At 49.1% G+C, this 18,240-nt stretch overlaps 1 protein-coding gene across 1 annotated transcript in view; it reads left to right on the top strand.

The window, feature by feature from the left end:
* The first annotated feature begins 5,590 nt into the window (after positions 1-5,590).
* rush (pleckstrin homology and FYVE domain containing family member rush hour) overlaps positions 5,591-18,240 on the top strand; it is a 36,894-nt gene continuing 24,244 nt past the window's right edge. Inside the window, exon 1 of the mRNA XM_037226480.1 lies at positions 5,591-5,819. Within this exon, the coding sequence (XP_037082375.1) occupies positions 5,804-5,819 (16 nt within the window). The 5' untranslated portion in view covers positions 5,591-5,803. The remainder of the gene's footprint in view (positions 5,820-18,240) is intronic.

Below are 18,240 nucleotides of genomic sequence, written 5' to 3'. Positions count from 1 at the left end.
TTGAACGATTGCTGTACGATTCCAGCCAGCTGTACGACGGCCAGTGATGCAAAAAGGAAAGCAAAGCTTGTGCAGCAGAAGAAGGTGGTTCACGCTGGTGAACGCTGAAGAGTAATCGGTGTAAATTGCATTCGTTTGTTTACATTTTGAGATAGATGTCCAGGAGTGTTCAGAAAAACATGAAGGCTCGTAAGCAAGAGCGCCTTGGAAGGAATCCGTGCTGGAATGAGGGAAGGGCGGGCAGACAAACCTGTAAACGGCTTTCACTCACAATTTCCTCCAGTATTTTTGAGCAGATAGGAAGCAATGACACAGGTCTGTTTTCACGCAGCTTTCTAGACCTCTTCTTATGCACCGGTATCACATTCGCTTGCTTCCACATGGCGTGGAAGACGCCAGAGTTCAGAGAAAGCTTGCATATTATTTCTAACGAAACGGTTAGCTCCTCGGCATATTCCCTGAGAATCCTGACACTGAGCCCGTCGGGACCACAGGCTTTGTGTGCACTAAGATCACGTAACACGTGTGCTACACAGCCATGTGGTACGGTAAAGCTGTCTAATCCAGGCGCACCGAGCAAGGATGGGTCAGGCAATATACGAAGGTCAGGGTCTGAGAACTGACGAGCATATCACAGATTCAGACAGTTGGCACGCTCCTTATCACCCTTATGAACATTGCCATCGCACTCAAGAACGGGAGATATGTGTGCTGATGACTTCAAGGACTTAACAAAGGACCAATAACGTTTCGGGTTGTCATTAAAGTCTCGCACTAGACCCAGCAAATACTCGCGATATTCAGCATCAGCTGCTGTTTTGAAGTCGGCTCTAGCAGTACGGTGCCTAGCAATATGTTCGGTGGTAGGAGGCGCTTTCTTACGTCTGTGAGCCATCTCCGTGTCACGCAGCAAGTCTCGAACGGACCAGTCAAACCATGGAGGAAATTTCTTTCGGAGCTCAACAACGGGTATGAAGTTTGCAGTGGCGGCGAATGCAAGATCACAGACCAGATGGACAGCATCATCAACACTTAAATCACTTATAATACGCCAAAGAATAAACCCGAGAGCAGTGCGCAGACCGTCAAAGTTTTCCTGCTTGTAGTTGCAAGCCTTAGATCAGGAAGGGTGGGTGGCCGACCCACATTTTACAGATAACTGATTCGTCACCATACAGTGGTCAGAGTTGAAAGTACCTTTGTCGACCTCAGATGCAGCAGCTCCACTATACGAGGTGGCGAGGTCCAGGATATCTTCCCCGCGCATTGGTGACGTTACAGATTGCACCGCTTCACACTCAGCGACAGAGTCTAGGAATTTGACGGCTCGGACGGTGCGATGAGTAGTGTAGCTTCGTCACCATTACACTGCCACCATATCTCAGGCAAAGTAAAGTCGCCCACGATGAGAAGCGGTAGATTGGCGGAGCGAATGCTCTGGAAGAAGGCAGCGATCAAATACACGCCACGGTCAGCATCTGGCGGCGGTAGCAGACAGCCATGATGATAGGGTGGATGGTCTCCAGCTGGATCGCCAGCACCTCGCAGTCGGCTCCAGGTCTGGTCGATAAACAGGTGGCAGGCTTGTCTTCACTGCGCAAGCAACGCGTCCTCCTCTGCCGTTCCTGTCCCTCCGGAACCAGACATGGTCCGAGAGGTCCAGCTGTAGCTCAAAATCCACTACATGTGGTCTGAGCCGTGTCTCGGTCAGACCGACAACATGAAGCCAGTTCGCTGGCACAGTGAGAGCGCAAAGTGCATAACTCGTTCTTCAAGCTGCATACGTTCTGGCAAAACACTCGCAGCGTTCTCAGTCTGTGCGGCCCTGGGTTCACTTCCACATCTCCAAGGAGAAGGAAACTCGCCAGAAGCCAGCAGCACCAGGTAGGTTTGATGGGCTTGCGTTGATACTGCAGAACAGACGGGAACGAACCACTAGGTCCGAACGCGGGGACAGAGACAGCGGCGCTGATGGCATTAATTATTGTTTCTTATCATCGCAGAGGCCATTTAATGCCAGCAATATAGCAAACAGCGGGGGTAACGGGAGTTGAACCTGCGACAGCTCAGCAGTTGCACACCAGCGCAGCAGGGCGCGCAGAGACAGACGCGCTATTCCGTGGCCACCGGTCCGCGGCATTTGTGATGCCGCAGGCTTGTCGGGAGTTGCGTCGTCTCACTGTCTTCAGGCGGGCCCCAGCGGCCATGACAGTGTCCGGCACGCCTTTCAAACACTCACCAACGCTAAGGCCTATCGTCGAAAGCGTACAGTATTTTCTTCGGACCACAACTTCAAAAGTAAACTAAACGTCTACAAACCGAGTTGGTCACTCAGCTGAAGACCTTGACAACACGATGCACCCAAATCACCCATATCCAGGAACGCCACAAAACACCACCACTCCCCGCACCAGCTGGCCACCAACTCAACTCAATGTTTTGGAAAGAAGTACTTTTGGACGCTTTAGGACACACAATCATACATACAGGTATTCCGGGCGTATCTTTCACCGGAGCGGTTTTCATTTTAATGTTAATAACAGAGTGACCTTAACAGCGCCGCGTAGTGGTGCTGGAATCTGGTGGTGAGTCTAAAGACTAGAGGTAAAACCTCTACATTTCGTTTTGCTATTAATCTGTACAGTAGACAACCTCAAAGTTGAAAAATCGCACAGTGCTATTTTTGAGCTTGCAAAAATAACACTGAAAGTGTTATTTTATATTCCATTTAGTTTTGAGAGGCATTCTGTAACATTATACTACGATGGTCCCTAATACGCTCACGGCATTAGGCATAGGACGTCGCACGGCATATGACGTCGTTACGCGTTAATACGCGCACGGCATATGACGTCGTTACGCGTTAATACGCGCACGGCATATGACGTCGTTACGCGTTAATACGCGCACGGCATAGGACGCCGCCTGCCTCGCACCCCGGCGGGAAGGGCGGGCACCGCGTGGGATCGAACCCCGTACCTCTGGTTTCTCAGACGCCCAGCGGTTGACGAAGGTGCCTAAGTCACTACTCTGTCGGTGCCCGGCGCGCAGGCTCAAACCTCTTGATGTTATTTGTTTTACTAGTCGATTCTGCAAAAGAAGAAATATCCTCAGGCAAACATTGGATGGCCATGTGCATTTTTGAGCTCATTTCGACCCGCTTCATTCAACATTAATGATCCCCTCATTTATTTCCGGTAAAGGAGCCCCTTGAGTAGAACACTACACGGCACATCGTTGTTCTGGTCAAGGGCTAAATGACCATTCTGTTCCACTGCGGTATGTCCTCCGGTCGTTATTCTGGCGGCACGGGGCGGGATCCCTTGACAGATCCGCAGGTCCATAGAGAGATAAATCATATCAAATTGGTTTGTTCCCTGACGCGGGGGGCCCTCTGACTCGTGCAGTTGACCCTTGATCGCACATGATTTGTCACTGACGCAACAACATCTCTGATCGCTGCAGGTAGTCAAATAAGTGGCACATGGACTCCAGTTCAGCTTAACGGGTCCATGCTGGAATTGGGTTGGAGGGCCCACTGCTCGGTACTGGAGGCCCTGACTGGCACAGCACCCTTCTATTACTCCATGCGAGCATTCGTCATAAGTTATGTTTCCTTTAATCATTAGAGGGCCCTAACCAGCACAAGAGACCCTCTGTCATTCGGGCTCCCGTCCCCGCCCCTCTTGAGCAAATCTTCTCCTGACCGATTCAAGGTTCTTTGTTGGCACAGCATACCCTGCTAGGCACTGTAAGCCTCTGGTTGATACAGGAGGCTCGGCCAGTGTAAATCTCGGGCCCAACCTCGTCCCTGCTTGGGAAATGGCCCCCAGAGCTCAGACCAACACGAGCTGACTGTTCGTTTTTTGGTGATGTCTGGCCGAAATAGAGGAACGCTCTGTCTCGGGGGTCTCTATAGGTGCAAGAAATTGTCTTAATGACATTTAAGATGATGGCCCTATGGGCAGAGGTCCTTAATCTGACCTACAACCAGCCCTTTGCGCCCTTCAGCCTTCCAATCTGGATCTGTGCTCTCAGGACACCCTCCAGCCCTTCTTCTGGCCCCCTCAAGCACCGCTCGGACTCGACGCCACTTGCCGCCGCAGGACCCTTGGTAGACGCTGTAGCTCTTGTCCGCCACAGGACCCTTGTTAGACACTGTAGGTCTTGTCCGCCACAGGAGGTCTTGTGTCAGGGACCCCGAACATCGCAAATCGTGGGTTCTGCCTCGTTTCTGCTTGGGAAACGGATCCAAGGGCTCAGATGGGCATGGGGCCGACTTTTTGATGCTCGTGGTTTCGGATCGACTTAGACACCCGCATTGTCTCAGGGGTTCCTCAAACGGTGCAGGATGGCCTCTGACTGATATCTCAGGTCACGACTCTATGGGCTGTGATTCTTTATGTGACCTACAGCCAGTCACTCGGGCCCTTGTACTCTCCAACCGGGCCTTTGATCGTCGGCTCCGGTGGACCGTCCGGGCCCCTCTTCGGACCTCATCGAATACTGTTCTTGGTCAACTCGGGGCCCTTGCTAGTACAGGACCCTCTGTCTGGCGCTATGAGCCCCTGACTGGTACAAGGGCCCCGATCAGTGTAAATCACTGGCCCCGGCTCTATAGCTGACTGGGAAGTGGACCCCCAGGCCCATACCGATGCAGAGCCGACTGTGTGGTGCTGGTGATATCTCACCGACATATCATATATATATATATATATATATATATATATATATATATAATATATATATATATATATACATACATATCATATGTACATATCATATATCTCACCGACATGTCGAATCATGGGGTCCCCGAACGGCGCAAAGGATCCTCCGACCGTTATCTGAGAGCTCGTCTTCGCAGGCCGAGGCCCCTGAACAAGACTGCGACCAGCCCTTTGTGTTCTTAGACCCTCCAACCGGGCCCTTGATCGGCGGACCTGACGGGTCCTCTGGGCACTTCGGGCCTCCTCGAACACTGCCTCTGGCCGACTCGGGATTCCTGGTCAACACAGGGCCCCTGCTAGCCGCTGCCGTGCGCTGACAGATGAAAACGTAAGTCGCTGGTTGCAGCTTTGTTCCTGCCTGGAAAAAGGGCTCATACGCCAGTGCCATCACAAAGCCGACTGTGCGTCACTGGTAGTGTCTGACCGAAACATAGGCCTTTATCGCACATAGGTAGATAGTTTCTCGATTAAAAAATAAAAATCTGAAAATGAAGTTACCAAAATCCGGGGCCTTTTTGAGAATAAAGAGCGGGAAGGGGGCACCACAGTGGAGCGTGGCCCCATCCCTTGACGAATTCCTAGCTTCGCCTATGCATGCGTCATGTTTGTGAGCAATTCATAGCGGGGCGGCTGAATAATGATCTGCTGTTTGGAAAAATGTCAATTTATGCCAAAAACACAGAAGGACACAGCACCAACTGCATTCACACGGTGTATAGTTCTCTTCATTTTTCTACTTCAGGAGTTCAGTAAACCCTTGATGTTTTGTAGTTTTTGGTATGTGCTACACAGCGTTCAAGGTGAATAAACTTGAAGTCTGAATGTGCGGCGTAAACGGCGTGAAGAGATGTCTGGGAGGAAATGAGGCATTGGAGGCAAGGGGGAAGTGGCTGGTGAGGTGGAGTGCGCAGGTTGCAAACGATTGTTCTGTACCTGAATAAGTGTAGAACACCTAGGTGTGCATTGATTAAGTTGTAATCTGGCTGGGACATAATCATTTGGAGCGCCACGTTTTCACGTCTGCTTCGGCGGATTTGAGCTGTTAAGCAATACTTCATTCGAAGACCAGAAGGATGGTTGACAGGTTAGGTAAGTTTTCCAGTGTGCTTGAATCTATCTTGAAAATAAGCATTACACACCTACAGGCACCTATGTAATCCATGCCCAGGGGTGTAAGTCTGTGGTAATGATGAGGAAGGCAGAGCTTGTTGCCAGACCAGCTAGTATTCCCAAAAGTGTGTTTCAACTGATTTGGCCCACAATGCGAATGCAAGCAAGTTTTGTTTCCTAGCTCCTGAACCATTTGTGAATGAGCCCAGCATTTTTCAGCCTTGAAGTCATGGCCATCAGATCCAATAGCCTCTTCACTGCTCCAGCTTGAAGTGATGTTTAGAGGGGACCAAAAACAAGCCACTAAAATGGCTTAATCTCTGATATATTGTGATCATCAAATAAGAGTAATCAGAAGATGAAGTTAAGATGGAACACAGAACATCAAACATAGAACAAAACTTCAACTAAAATTTAGTAATGGCAGAATGTTGTTCCTAATAGCTCAGCTAAAGTGCCACCTTTTGATCCACCTACCTTGGCAGAGTGGGTTTGAGTTGCTTGAGGCAGCACACACTGTTTACCCCTGACAGGTTCAGTCTGGTAGCAGGAAGTGATCCAGAAATCAATTATTCAAAAGAAAGGTTTGGACTACATCTTTAAAAAGAGGATTGTTAGGTTTTGAAACAAGCTCTATTGTGAAGGCCTGAGAAGGGCTCTGCATACCACTAAATGTCTTGATCATCACCAAAGCAAAGGTAGCACTATTCCCAAGCATTCTTAATATCCACACCTTCAAAACCAAAAGGTGGTGTGTACATGCCCTCCAAAACTGAGGGTGGTTATGCACAGGCCTGTACATCCTCAGAAATGGGGAGAGGCTATACACTGGGCCTATACAGTGGTACCTCCCCCCAAAAAATCTGCAGATTGAATGAATTACTCACTGAAGTAATGAAGGGGTAGAGTCATGAGTCAAAGATAACAGGTAATATTGGCTATAGGCATCAGATGGTCATCATACTATCCCCATCTAATCAAAGCCAAATTTCTGTATTCCTGAATTGTAGAACTTTGAGCCCAGGGCACAGTGGCTGGGTGGTTAGTGCATCTGCCTCTCATGCAGTTGGCCCAGGTTCTAATCTGGTGACATTAGGGTCCCTGAACAATAGTGTGGTCAGCACAGATACATGCATCTCATGACATTTGAATGATGGCATAAGTAATGAACATATTGCCACTCTCTGAAAAGAAAATATAAGTAGTGATTATATCACAACTGTCTGAAGGAAAAACCCCTGGTCAAAAGTACTGGACAGTGGTGCAGTTTTCTACTATGTCCTTGAGAAACCCCTCCCTCCCTTATTTGGGCTCCTCAAAGAAAAAAGACCAAATGTGAGGAGAAACTTGTTACTGTAAGTTGTGGAGATGCTTTTGTTATTTTCCACTTTTTTGCCCTCCCTGTACTCAGTTAGCCCCTGATAGCAGACTGTCATGGAGGGAAAGTGACCCATCCTGAGCCTGAAGTATCATTCAGGTGACCATGAAGAAACCTCAAATGGAGCACCGTAACTCCGATATGGGACCTGAAGGGCTGGCTAAAGGTCGTTGAGGGGGCGCGGGTCGGACCCTCAGATACCAGCCAGGGGGCCCGTTGCACTGATTGGGCCCCGACCTGGGCCTGGGAGCCCATTTTCCAAGCAGGGGCAAGGTCAGGACCAGCGATTTACATTGGTCGGTGCATCCCGAGCCAATGAGGACCGCTGTGTCGGCCAGGGGCACACTGCGCCTAACAGGCAGAATGGCAGCTGGTAGACACCTGGGCTGGGACGGAATGATGTGTAAGGAATCGCTCGGAAGGGTAGTGTGCACATAACTTTTACTTATTGTGACTCACGGTTGAACATTCCCAGATGAAAAAGGACTGCTTATGTTTATACATGTTTAAGGCCTCATTTATGTTTACGGTCAACGTTCACGGGATTTTCAGCGTCTCTGTTGAGTGTGGACACCCCCTCCCCTTGACATTAGAAAGTGCTCTTCCGTTCGGTACGAGAAGCCCAAGTTAGAATTTATTCTGCTTAGCTGTGAGGTGAGTTGGCATCATCATGCCACGCCAATAGACCATGACCCACCCACTTACAGCGGCCATCGTCGAGATTCGAACCCGGCCTATCGCGTGCAAGACCAGCACTCTAACCATCCATCCACTGGGGATGTGGGCCGGACAGCTGAAAATTCGTGGACACAAAATAACTGACTCAGAGTGGGTTGATCTGTTTCGTGATCGTCTTATGCGTATAATGTATTGAGCTAACTTTTCACGGGATTCTGCATGTTTGCACTCACTTCCATGCAAGACTGGCGGTCCGCGTATGCTTGACGCATACAACCATCTGAAAGATTTTTGGAGGGTGTATAAGCCATGTGCGTAGCCACCCTCCACTTAAGAGGGTGCATAAGCCCGGAGCATAACCACCCTCTGTTTTACATGGTGTATGTGCACAGCCAAACCCAAACTTGAACCAAAACAGTGATCAAATATTGGAAGTACTTGCCATTCCTGTCCCTTTTTGGTGTGCCACCATTGATGTGTTTGAGTGCATGTGCTTCATCCATTTATTGTGATCTCTGTTCTGTATCAGATTGCTGCATGATGCCATAAGTTTTCACTAAGCTGCCCATGACTTGATGGTGACCAATGCCATTGTGTGCACTTGCCGCACACAAATGTCTGGTTCTATGATCAGCCCATGCAGCTCATTGCCCAGAAAAAATATATATTCAAGGCTCAAATTTCCTCAGATAACATAGACTGCATGCACTGAGTGTAGTGGCTAACACATCTGCATTAGTCAGCATTAACCACTGTGTGTCTTGGAAGGCAGAGATACTGATTCATTTTGAGTATTCCAGTGAAATGCATTAGCATTGAAAGCAAGCAAATGCAGTCCTGAATTTGTATTACAAAAGGGGCTAGGTACTCACTAAACAAAATCTAGCATCCCTGAACCCATGCCTGGTCATTCTTTTATTGTGTCTGCTGATTATGCGGCTTAGTGTGTGGTAGCATAGCCCAAGCTGTGCACTTGTCACATACCACCAATCAGTACACAACCTACAGTGGGATGGATAGTAGGGATGGATCTTCATCTTCACATCCGTGATAAATCTGTCACATAGCTAAATGACCTGTGCTGTTTGTTAGTGTGATAGCATTCACACAAAGCAAACACTGACAGTGGTATGCCTGTCAGTCAACAACTTATACCATATCGTGATGGATATATACCATGGAAGAGGCATATTGCGGTTGTAAATGGACCAGCATCGATGTCAGAGGACAACACTATTCTGCTGGCGCCTGGTTTGGGCCACAGGAATGCTTAAATTGTTCTGAAATGAGGATCTTCAGAATTTGTGAAGGCAACAGTCTATGAACAACACTTACCAACAGTAAGTTCCAATAGATCCTGAAAGCTGAAATATATGTGATGCAAAATTATCAGTGCCAGGGTTCACTATCATTTCCAACAGGCAATCATTAGTGGAGAGATGAATGCAGGCTATTGGTGCAAAGTTGGTATTTTCCCATAAACCCAGTATTTTAATGAAATACAGAATGATGATTTCATTTGACCTGAAGTGCCTTGTGGATTGTGTGGGATTCAAATTGTTGTGCCTTTGAATTACATTTGAATCCACCTATCAGTGCTCACATCATAAGTTTAAATCCAGCTGTTGTCAGAATAGGATGTGGAACTATGTCATGGTAGTCTGTTTAAATCCAGCTGTTGTCAGAATAGGATGTGGAACTATGTCATGGTAGTCTGCTTAAATCCAGCTGTTGTCAGAATAGGATGTGGAACTATGTCATGGTAGTCTGTTTAAATCCAGCTGTTGTCAGAATAGGCTGTGGAACTATATCATGGTAGTCTGTTTTTAGTCTGATATTTAATCCATAATATAAACAGAACTACTTGATGTAAATAAGAAATGCTCTGTGCTTGCCATTTTTCAGCAATGCCAGTTTACATGCTGAAAGAAACAGACCATTCATGACTGTGAGGACTGTATGAAGATATTGGATATTTGCAATGAGGTCTCATAATACATCCCCATAGTTGCTGGAAATTGCTATTTAATGAGGATATGATGCTGTATTGGAAGATTTTTCAGCACCAAAACTAACCACAAAAGAAATGCACATCTCAGATATTTCAAAGCCTGACAAGACCACCTTCTAGTGTAAGAGGTGCTGATAATAGTAATGTAAATGTGAAATTGCCTTGGTTTTTTATTTTTGGGTTCAGTGCACAAATTGTTTGTGTTCTTAGCATCATGGTACAGCTGTTGACATATTCTTAGAAGAGCTGGTGTATGTTGACTAGCCCAGCCCAACACACCATTAGTGTAAAACAGCAGTATTCTGCTGCCTTGTTCCATCGCATTTAAAGGGTTGCTTCCTGGGATTTTGGTGTCAGCTAGACCAACCGAACAATCAGGAGCTTTTGAACAAACAGAATCGTTGAACTCCAGTATCGCTGTTGGAGTGACCTAAAAAATGTGAGCCATGTGCCTTATTCTTTAAAGATCACCTTCCCAAACCTTTACTTTTGGCTGGAAGATAGACAGTCTTGTTAGACGATTTAGTCTGAGCCTTTTGAATGGATGGATTTCTGGCATCAGAGCTCGCGCTAAGCCGTGTTTGTCACGTTAGCCCTGGCCTTTACCATCCAATCGTGCAACTTCGTGCCAACAAGGTTTGGTGGCGAAATACTCTGTATAATATCCAGTGAATACTCTTTTGCTGCAGTACACCGTACAGCCCGCCCTGCCCTCTGATGTCACCCGGCGTCACATTTAATATCCCCAAACGTGAAACATTCCCTTTAAAGGGAATGTTTCACAGTTGAGGATACGTCATGACGTCACCTGGCGTCACATTTAGTATCAAGCGTGAAACATTCTCTTTAAAGGGAGTGTTTCACATGTGAGGATATTGAAGCAGACATAAGTTATGATGAAACAAACCCACTTACAAGTATTGGTATACATTTTAAGTGGGAAATGCTGCTCAACACAACACAGTTCTCTGTTTAGTAAATATGCTCTAGAATGTGTCATGGTTTGATTACGTCATCGTACCTTTCACGGCATTCATTAAGAGTTAGTTGACAGTCGTTGTACCTGAAATCGCGCTAACGCACGCCAGACATGATCGCTGGACAATTAAGTTCGTCTTGGCCTTGATTGCCGTATGGCTTATGGAATGGCAAAATTTGAATGACCTTATTGTGACGTCATAAATGCCAAGGCGACTGAAATGCTCTCCCCGATATACCTTTCCCCATTTTCGCGGGCGAGCAGCTCAGAAACTAGAGGGTCTCAGGTGTTAAGAAGGGCAGGATTGAGAATAGCGCCGAAAGGTGTTGAAGATGGCTTTTCATGTTCGAAACCCTATGTAAATGTGGAACACTCCCTTGAAGTTATATGCTATGCAAGTTTCTCCCTGGATGTGGTCAACTTTTATTCCAAAGCTAGGGGGCTGGAGCCCAAGCTGAAGGGCGGGGAGGGGGGTAGCTGAAGCTCCTACCTCATGGAAAAAGCGAACTGCATCCCCGACCCCATGGTGATTTCAGCTTTACGCACTGCCCCTGACCTGGTCCGCAAACCATGTCAAACTGACAAGACCTCGTTTGAGCAGAGGCGTGACGCAACTTCAGATCTGTGGCGACTTATCGACATTTAAGGCAGTGATTGTGGACTGGACTGTTGCAGGCATCATGAGTTCTTATATTTTATTCCTCCTTAAATGTTAAGAGCGCAGAAAATTACAAGATCGTATGATAGATTGTGCTGTCTGGGTTAGGTAATCGTTCAAAGATGTCCCAAATGACATAGATAAGTGTCCCATTTGAGGCGGGTGTCTGTCTGCCCCAAACGTCTTGTTGGCATGGTTGCCATGGTTTGCAGACTGGCTCATGACTGCACTAAATCCCTTCCCAGCTGCCCGTACGCTGGGTGTTCATAATAGACCATCCCCCTCGACTGACATTAGCGTTTGCAGTTCAGTGTAAAACAGAAAAAAAACACCTTCGAAAGTGTTCGTTATGTTACGAGACAACCTTAGAAATATCATTTACACAAGCACGCCGAAATAGGTGAACACACATATTGCATTTTATTCTGTTTGTAGCATCTGCGCTGCTTCCTTGCAGGCAAAACGAAGCGAATCCCGGTGTTTTTGTGAAATGCGCATCCTGTCAATTGGCAAAAAGATTGTAAATTGTGTTCCATGGACATATTTTTAAAATGTTTCTATTGGTCGCCATCAGATCAGTTTTGGGCTTCCACAATATCTCTAGATGTATTCTCTCTACAATCTTTTGTTCGTCTTCGAATACACAAAGGAATTGTAGCCCCCAGGTACCTCTGAACCGTGGTTTCTGAGAGACAAGGCAGACTGCAAAATGAATTATTCATGTTCATTTACCTTAGGAAAATAAATGATAAATCCAAACAGTTCACAGAAACGTTTTTGAAACAGTTCAGAATTAGGTGGTGTATTGGTTACTCAAAGTTTTGGGACCACCGGTCAGGTGGAATTGTGCGTAATTAGCAAACACTGCAGTTCGCTTCCATGGCTGAAAGTACGCTCATCCCATTGCTTTTGATCACTTACAGCTTGGCTTCATCTGTGTTTTGCCCCTCCACCTTTGATTTCTTCCGGACAATTTTGAGCCGATGGTCGGCCAGCGCTATTGGACTCATCCGGCGTGTGCTTCTGGCTGGTGGGGGATGGTTCCCGCAGGGGAAATCGATGTGAGCTAAGATGGTGTGAAAATATATTTCGCCCTCAGATCGGATAGCCATTGCATTAACATCATTGGGGATAACTCAGGCGGCATCGCACAGTCTTCAGAAATGATTGATCGGTTTATTTGCTGTCGTCCGCTTTATGGTAAAAATTCGAACGTGCGCCACGCAATACATGGCTCTCCTTTTATCATTTGGTATAATGGACAACCCCGTACACGATGTACGAAAATTAACCAGGAACACACGAAAAATGAAGAAATATGCATTAAGCCATTCAGTTCCGTTCCATTTGCGCGAACTAGACACATCGCTACTTCACATGAAGCATGGCGACCGTAGTCAGGCGGCTGGACGGTGAGTGGGGATGTCCCAGTGTGGTGACGGCGAGACTTGGATGCTGCTGGCAGTGGATTTAGTTCAGATGCGCGGAAGCCAGGTTTTCACCGGGTTTTCACGTCGGATGGCAGCGTTTCGAATATTGCATTCTTATCGACATCGGGCATTGCAGGCTCTCTTATGGCTGAGGAAAGTATGTCCTCATAGTGGTAATCCAGATATCCGATGGAAAAATGCCGCGAATCGCTCGTTTGGAATAGCAGATTTGACCTAGCGAGGCAGAATTTGAGGAGACTGGTCCTACAGTCGGGGCTAAACCAGTTGGTCGTTCCCGTGGCCCCTCCAGGCCCCTCAAAGCTCGCTGATCACCTCCACCCCCCATCCCCGGAATAAAGGTGTTTGAAGCAGGAGTTTGTAAGAGGCTGTGGTGGACATTAGTGGCGCAGTCAATCACATGTTCTTTGGCTCCATTTGTTGTCCGATGATAGTAACAACGTACTGGTGTGTAAATTGGTGCGGATATATCATGTGTTGAGTCATTTTTATAGTGTTACATTGATATTATATTATTATTGTACAGGTGAACGATTTTTGAATAAATTGTTATCCAGTAACCACAACATCTTGTATTATTCGCTGTCAGTGCGCCAATACGGTTAAGATGCATGCAGACCTCTGATACCTCCTCCAAAGCTGTTCCCGTGGCAGGAGCTGTATCGTAAATTCAGCACCCACCCAACCTTCTCCAAACTAGTTTTTTTTTTTAAAGAACGACGGGAACGTACCCTATAACGCTGGAGCACTGTTAGGAAGGGGCTTCAAAAGGAACGACGGGAACGTACCCTATAGGGATGGAGCCCTGTTAGGAAGGGGCTGCAGGCTGCAGTCTCCCAGTCGCAGGTATTTCGTTCCGCATATTTTGATGTATGCTTAAAGGGAATGTTTCACATTTGAAGATATTGAAGCAAGCGTCACATAGAATTAAACAATCTCACTTATTACTATTAGTATGCTTTTTAAGTGGTGAAGACCGCTCTAGGCAACGTAATTCTTTATTTAGTGAATATCCTTCTTAATACGTCATGATTTGATTACGTCATTGCACCTTGTACAACATTGATTGAGAACCAGTTGACGGCCGTTATGCCTGGAAATCGTGCTCACGAACGCCAGGTATGAACGCCTCGACAATTATATTTTTCTTGGCTTCGATGGCTGCGTGGCCTGTGGAGTGCCAGGATTTGAATGACGTCGTTATGACGTGATGAATGACAAGGTGACTTTGAAATACTCTCCCCAAAAACCCCCGCCCTTGCGGGCGTTTAGCTTAGAAACTAGAGGGGCTTAGGTCCTGAAGACGGGCAGATAGGGCGGAAGGGCAGTATTGTGAACAGCACCGAAAGGCTTTCAATATGCCTGTTTTAGTCCAAACCCCCATGTCAATGTGGAACACTGCCTTTAACCCGTGGGCCCTGTCTGGTCATTGAGAGAGGTTCGCACAGGTAGTTTCTTACTTTTCATACTACGTGGGTGTTATGCATACATTTCGCTATCTGTGCAGCAGATGTTTCAACCGGCAAGTTCCATGGTGTGCATGTAGGCTGTTTCAGGCCTGTGAAGATAAATGAGTCTGGTCAAAAAGGGCCAGGAGCCAGCCGTTGTTATTATCAGCATCTTCAGTCGGCAGGAGGTGACAACAAAGGTGTAAAAACTAACGCATTCCATGCCTTATCTTGTGCCACGGTATGTCACGTTAGCACGTTCAGTCAGGGATTGTCCACTTGCTCTTGATGTTTACGGTAGCAATATCGCACAGTAGTAATCGAATCGAATCGGGTAGTATTAGACTGGAGCTGGCCGCTCAGCGGCGAGCCCCAGCAGGCTTTGCTAGCTTGTAATGCAACTAGAGCAACGCGATATGTCATCTCGATTTTGCTTGCAGATTTGTAACGAATGAATGAATGGATGATTCAATGAATGAATCACGTGTCGTCCGGCTTACTCGTGCCAGACGGTATACGTAGAACGAGCGAGTATACGTATTAATGAGATCCAGTCTCGCTGCACCGTCCCCATTGCGTATACACGAGCGCCTTGTTGGCTGCACAGTACCGAGGTCGTTCGCCCACGCTGTGGCGCCGCTGAGGACCCGTTGGCTTGGGCTGTTGCACGCCCACACGTATCGATCTCAGGCAGCGGTGTCCCACTGTGGTGGCCTTGCGTGGAATTGCTGGCGGTCAGGTCGAGTTTCCTGTCCCGAAGCCATGCTGCAGCGTCGTGCGGCCGTCCCGGTGACATGCGCTTAGTGTGCAGCCGTGTTTTCCTTCGTCGATGCCGGCTTCTTCGCGGAATACTGACGTGGTGTGGGGGGGGGGGGGACGTACGCGTACCGGAGCGAACCAGTTTTGGCGCGGGGGTCCCAGTTGCGGCAGCCCTGCACCAGACATTGGTGCATCACACGCCCCGCGGCGGCGGTGGCCGGGCTAGTGTAACTTGCAGGCGGGTATTTGATGACACCTTGTTATTTGCGGTCTTAACCGCAGCCAATCCACCGCCAGCAGACTCTCGGCAACCAGAAGCCGGAGGATATCTGGAGTTATGAATGTTGTGTTGGTCGAATTTACTGCGTTGTAGGTGTGGTACGCCTATATACGTAGGGCAGCTAAGTGGTCAGGTCATGTGGTACCCAGGTATGGTTTTGCAACAGGAGGTGACCTTCGCAGGCTTGCTGCCAGAGGGCCGGTCGGCGGGGCTCGTCCGCACTTCGGGCAGCCGGGGTGGTGTTGAAGTGGTGTACTTGTTTTTTAGTTGCTGCGGGTGAGCTGGCAGTTGCGGAGCCCGGTGAGGTGGCCTGCCATCGAATGCCAGACGAGTGTGTGGCAACACGGCGCTTCGCGCCGCGTTAGTCAGCCAATGGACCGCGCGGCGGGGACGACGGCGGCACATTTCCGCTCCGGCAGCGTCCCTTGTCCGGCCGTGTGGAACTGGTGCCTGTCCGGTTCCCCGGCCGGCTGTGCGGGACTAGCTGCGCCGGAGGCATGTCGGTTGTTCCCCGGCCGGCTGTGCGGGACTAGCTGCGCCGGAGGACGGCGGCTGTTCCCCGGCCGGCTGTGCGGGACTAGCTGCGCCGGAGGGATGTCGGTTGTTCCCCGGCCGGCTGTGCGGGACTAGCTGCGCCGGAGGGATGTCGGTTGTTCCCCGGCCGGCTGTGCGGGACTAGCTGCGCCGGAGGGATGTCGGTTGTTCCCCGGCCGGCTGTGCGGGACTAGCTGCACCGGAGGGACGGCGGCTGGACGTGTTGGTGTAGTTGGTGCCGTGCGTCGGCCGCGTGGGGTCTGGATACTGTGCAGCGGGTGTCGGCTGGGAGCTGGGATCGAGCAGGCCATTCCTAGTCATACCGGAGGGTCTGGCACAGCGGGCCGGGTGAGCTGACGTCCCTTGGCTAAGCCGGGTTTACCGACAGAATCCGTGTTTCATACCCGGGGACCGTGGTCAGATATGTCGCTGCTGGCCTTGACTCCCTGGCCCTGGAGCTGTGAGGGAATCCTGTTACAGGACGGAATGCATAAACCCTCCGTGGCTCGGGAAGCCGAACCGGATTTATCGTCATCGCACTTGCCTCAGCCCAGTTCTCTGTCAGCTAGTAACACCACGGATCATCGCAGCAGAGGATAGCTGTAGTGACTCATCCGTTCTCTATATGCAGCGCATTCTTCGCTGCGGTAGCCCGTGTTCAGCGTCGGGTGAGATTGGTCCAGAAAGCTGCATTGTTGGGCGCCGTCGTCGGCGGCCGGGTCGGTGCGGCCTGACACCACGGCCGAGCGTCAGGCACCGGCTGACACGGGGTGCCGGCGCGCCGTCAGTCTCCATGCCGGTCAAGCACGGCCGTGCGGACGGCGGCGGCGGCGCCGATGACGCGCCCCGGGCCCGCGCACCAGCGGGGCGCCACGCCGCTTCCGCTCGCGGCGACCATGTGAGTCAGAGGCCTGATTCAGCCGGCTCGTCGCAGCCGCAGCCGGCTGTGACGTCACACCGTGGAGGCGGCGTCACGCGGCGGTGACGGCGGTGGCAGCTCGAGGAGCGGAACGTCGTGCAGAGCCGAACCGAGCGGCCAGTCCGAACGTGGCCTCTCGTTACTCGGACACCCCGTGCATGACACTTAAGAGACATGTGGAATTTCGCCGGGCCCGCTGCCACCTGTACCGCGTGGTTTACCGTCGCCGGCGTCATCGCTGTTACCGTAATATTGCCTTTATGTCTTATATAACGTGCTAATTATAAGGCATCATTAGCATCGTATTCATTGCTTATTATATCCGGCATATTACCCGATACATCCTGGCGTCCGTAACTCCCATTAAAGTGAGTGTTCCATATTTCTGTTGGGTTCAAACTGACAAAATTCAAACATAGTAGCCATTTTGAACATCACTCGGTGCAGTTCACAGCCCTGCCTCTTTTCAGACTTAACCCATCTAGGTTCTGAGCTATACGCCCGCGAAAATGTGCGGGTTATGCCAATGCCATTTAGGCATGTAGGACGCCAAAGCAATGCGATTCAAGTGCTGCCATCCCACACCCCACAGTTATGTGGCGATAAGGAACAAACATACCATCGTTGCTGAGCCGTCCAGACGGTCAGGCGCCCGCAAGCACGGTTTCCAAAGAGCATGAACGCCCGTTGCCTGTACGTCATTTGATGGGCTGTTTCTAATCGGTTTTTGTGCTATGTAATGTAGGAATTGGGACATGATTGCTGGTTGTCACGACTAAGGCTTGTGATCGAATAACTTATGAGAGCGCCTTAGCAGACATGTGAATGCAAATCAACGTCTTAAACTCGTTGGTAAATATGTAAGAACACAATAAGAAAGGGCCAAAACACGGCTTATAGAAAGGGACATATAACGAAATACGGCTTAGCAAACACTCCCAGCACCGTGCTGCCATCTGTCGGCGAGTTTGAAGGACTACAAGTGAGTGCAAGAGTAGCAACTTTGCACAACTAGTTTGGCAGCGCCTCGACGTCATACAAACGCACCATGGCGTAATAAAAAAAGGCGTATTGGGGAGCATGTCTTAAATATAACTGTTCTATGCCCAGCGGATTTTCTATTAAAAGTTTACAAACAGTTATGTGGGACCTGATTTCACACGCACGCGCGCGCGCGCGCTTAGTTTGAACTAAAACCGTAGTTCCAACAATCTCAGAACAGCGCGATGACTTATTACCAAGGCTACGTGAAAGGGAAGGCGAACCAGTGTGAAAGGACGCAACGCATGGCGACCTGTCTGTTACGAG

Source organism: Pollicipes pollicipes, unplaced genomic scaffold (assembly GCF_011947565.3).
Source record: "Pollicipes pollicipes isolate AB1234 unplaced genomic scaffold, Ppol_2.1 Scaffold_1036;HRSCAF=1203_pilon_pilon_pilon, whole genome shotgun sequence".
Taxonomy (NCBI): domain Eukaryota; kingdom Metazoa; phylum Arthropoda; class Thecostraca; order Pollicipedomorpha; family Pollicipedidae; genus Pollicipes; species Pollicipes pollicipes.
The sequence above is the reverse complement of the archived record's forward strand: the minus strand, read 5'-3'. Positions and strand labels throughout refer to the sequence as shown.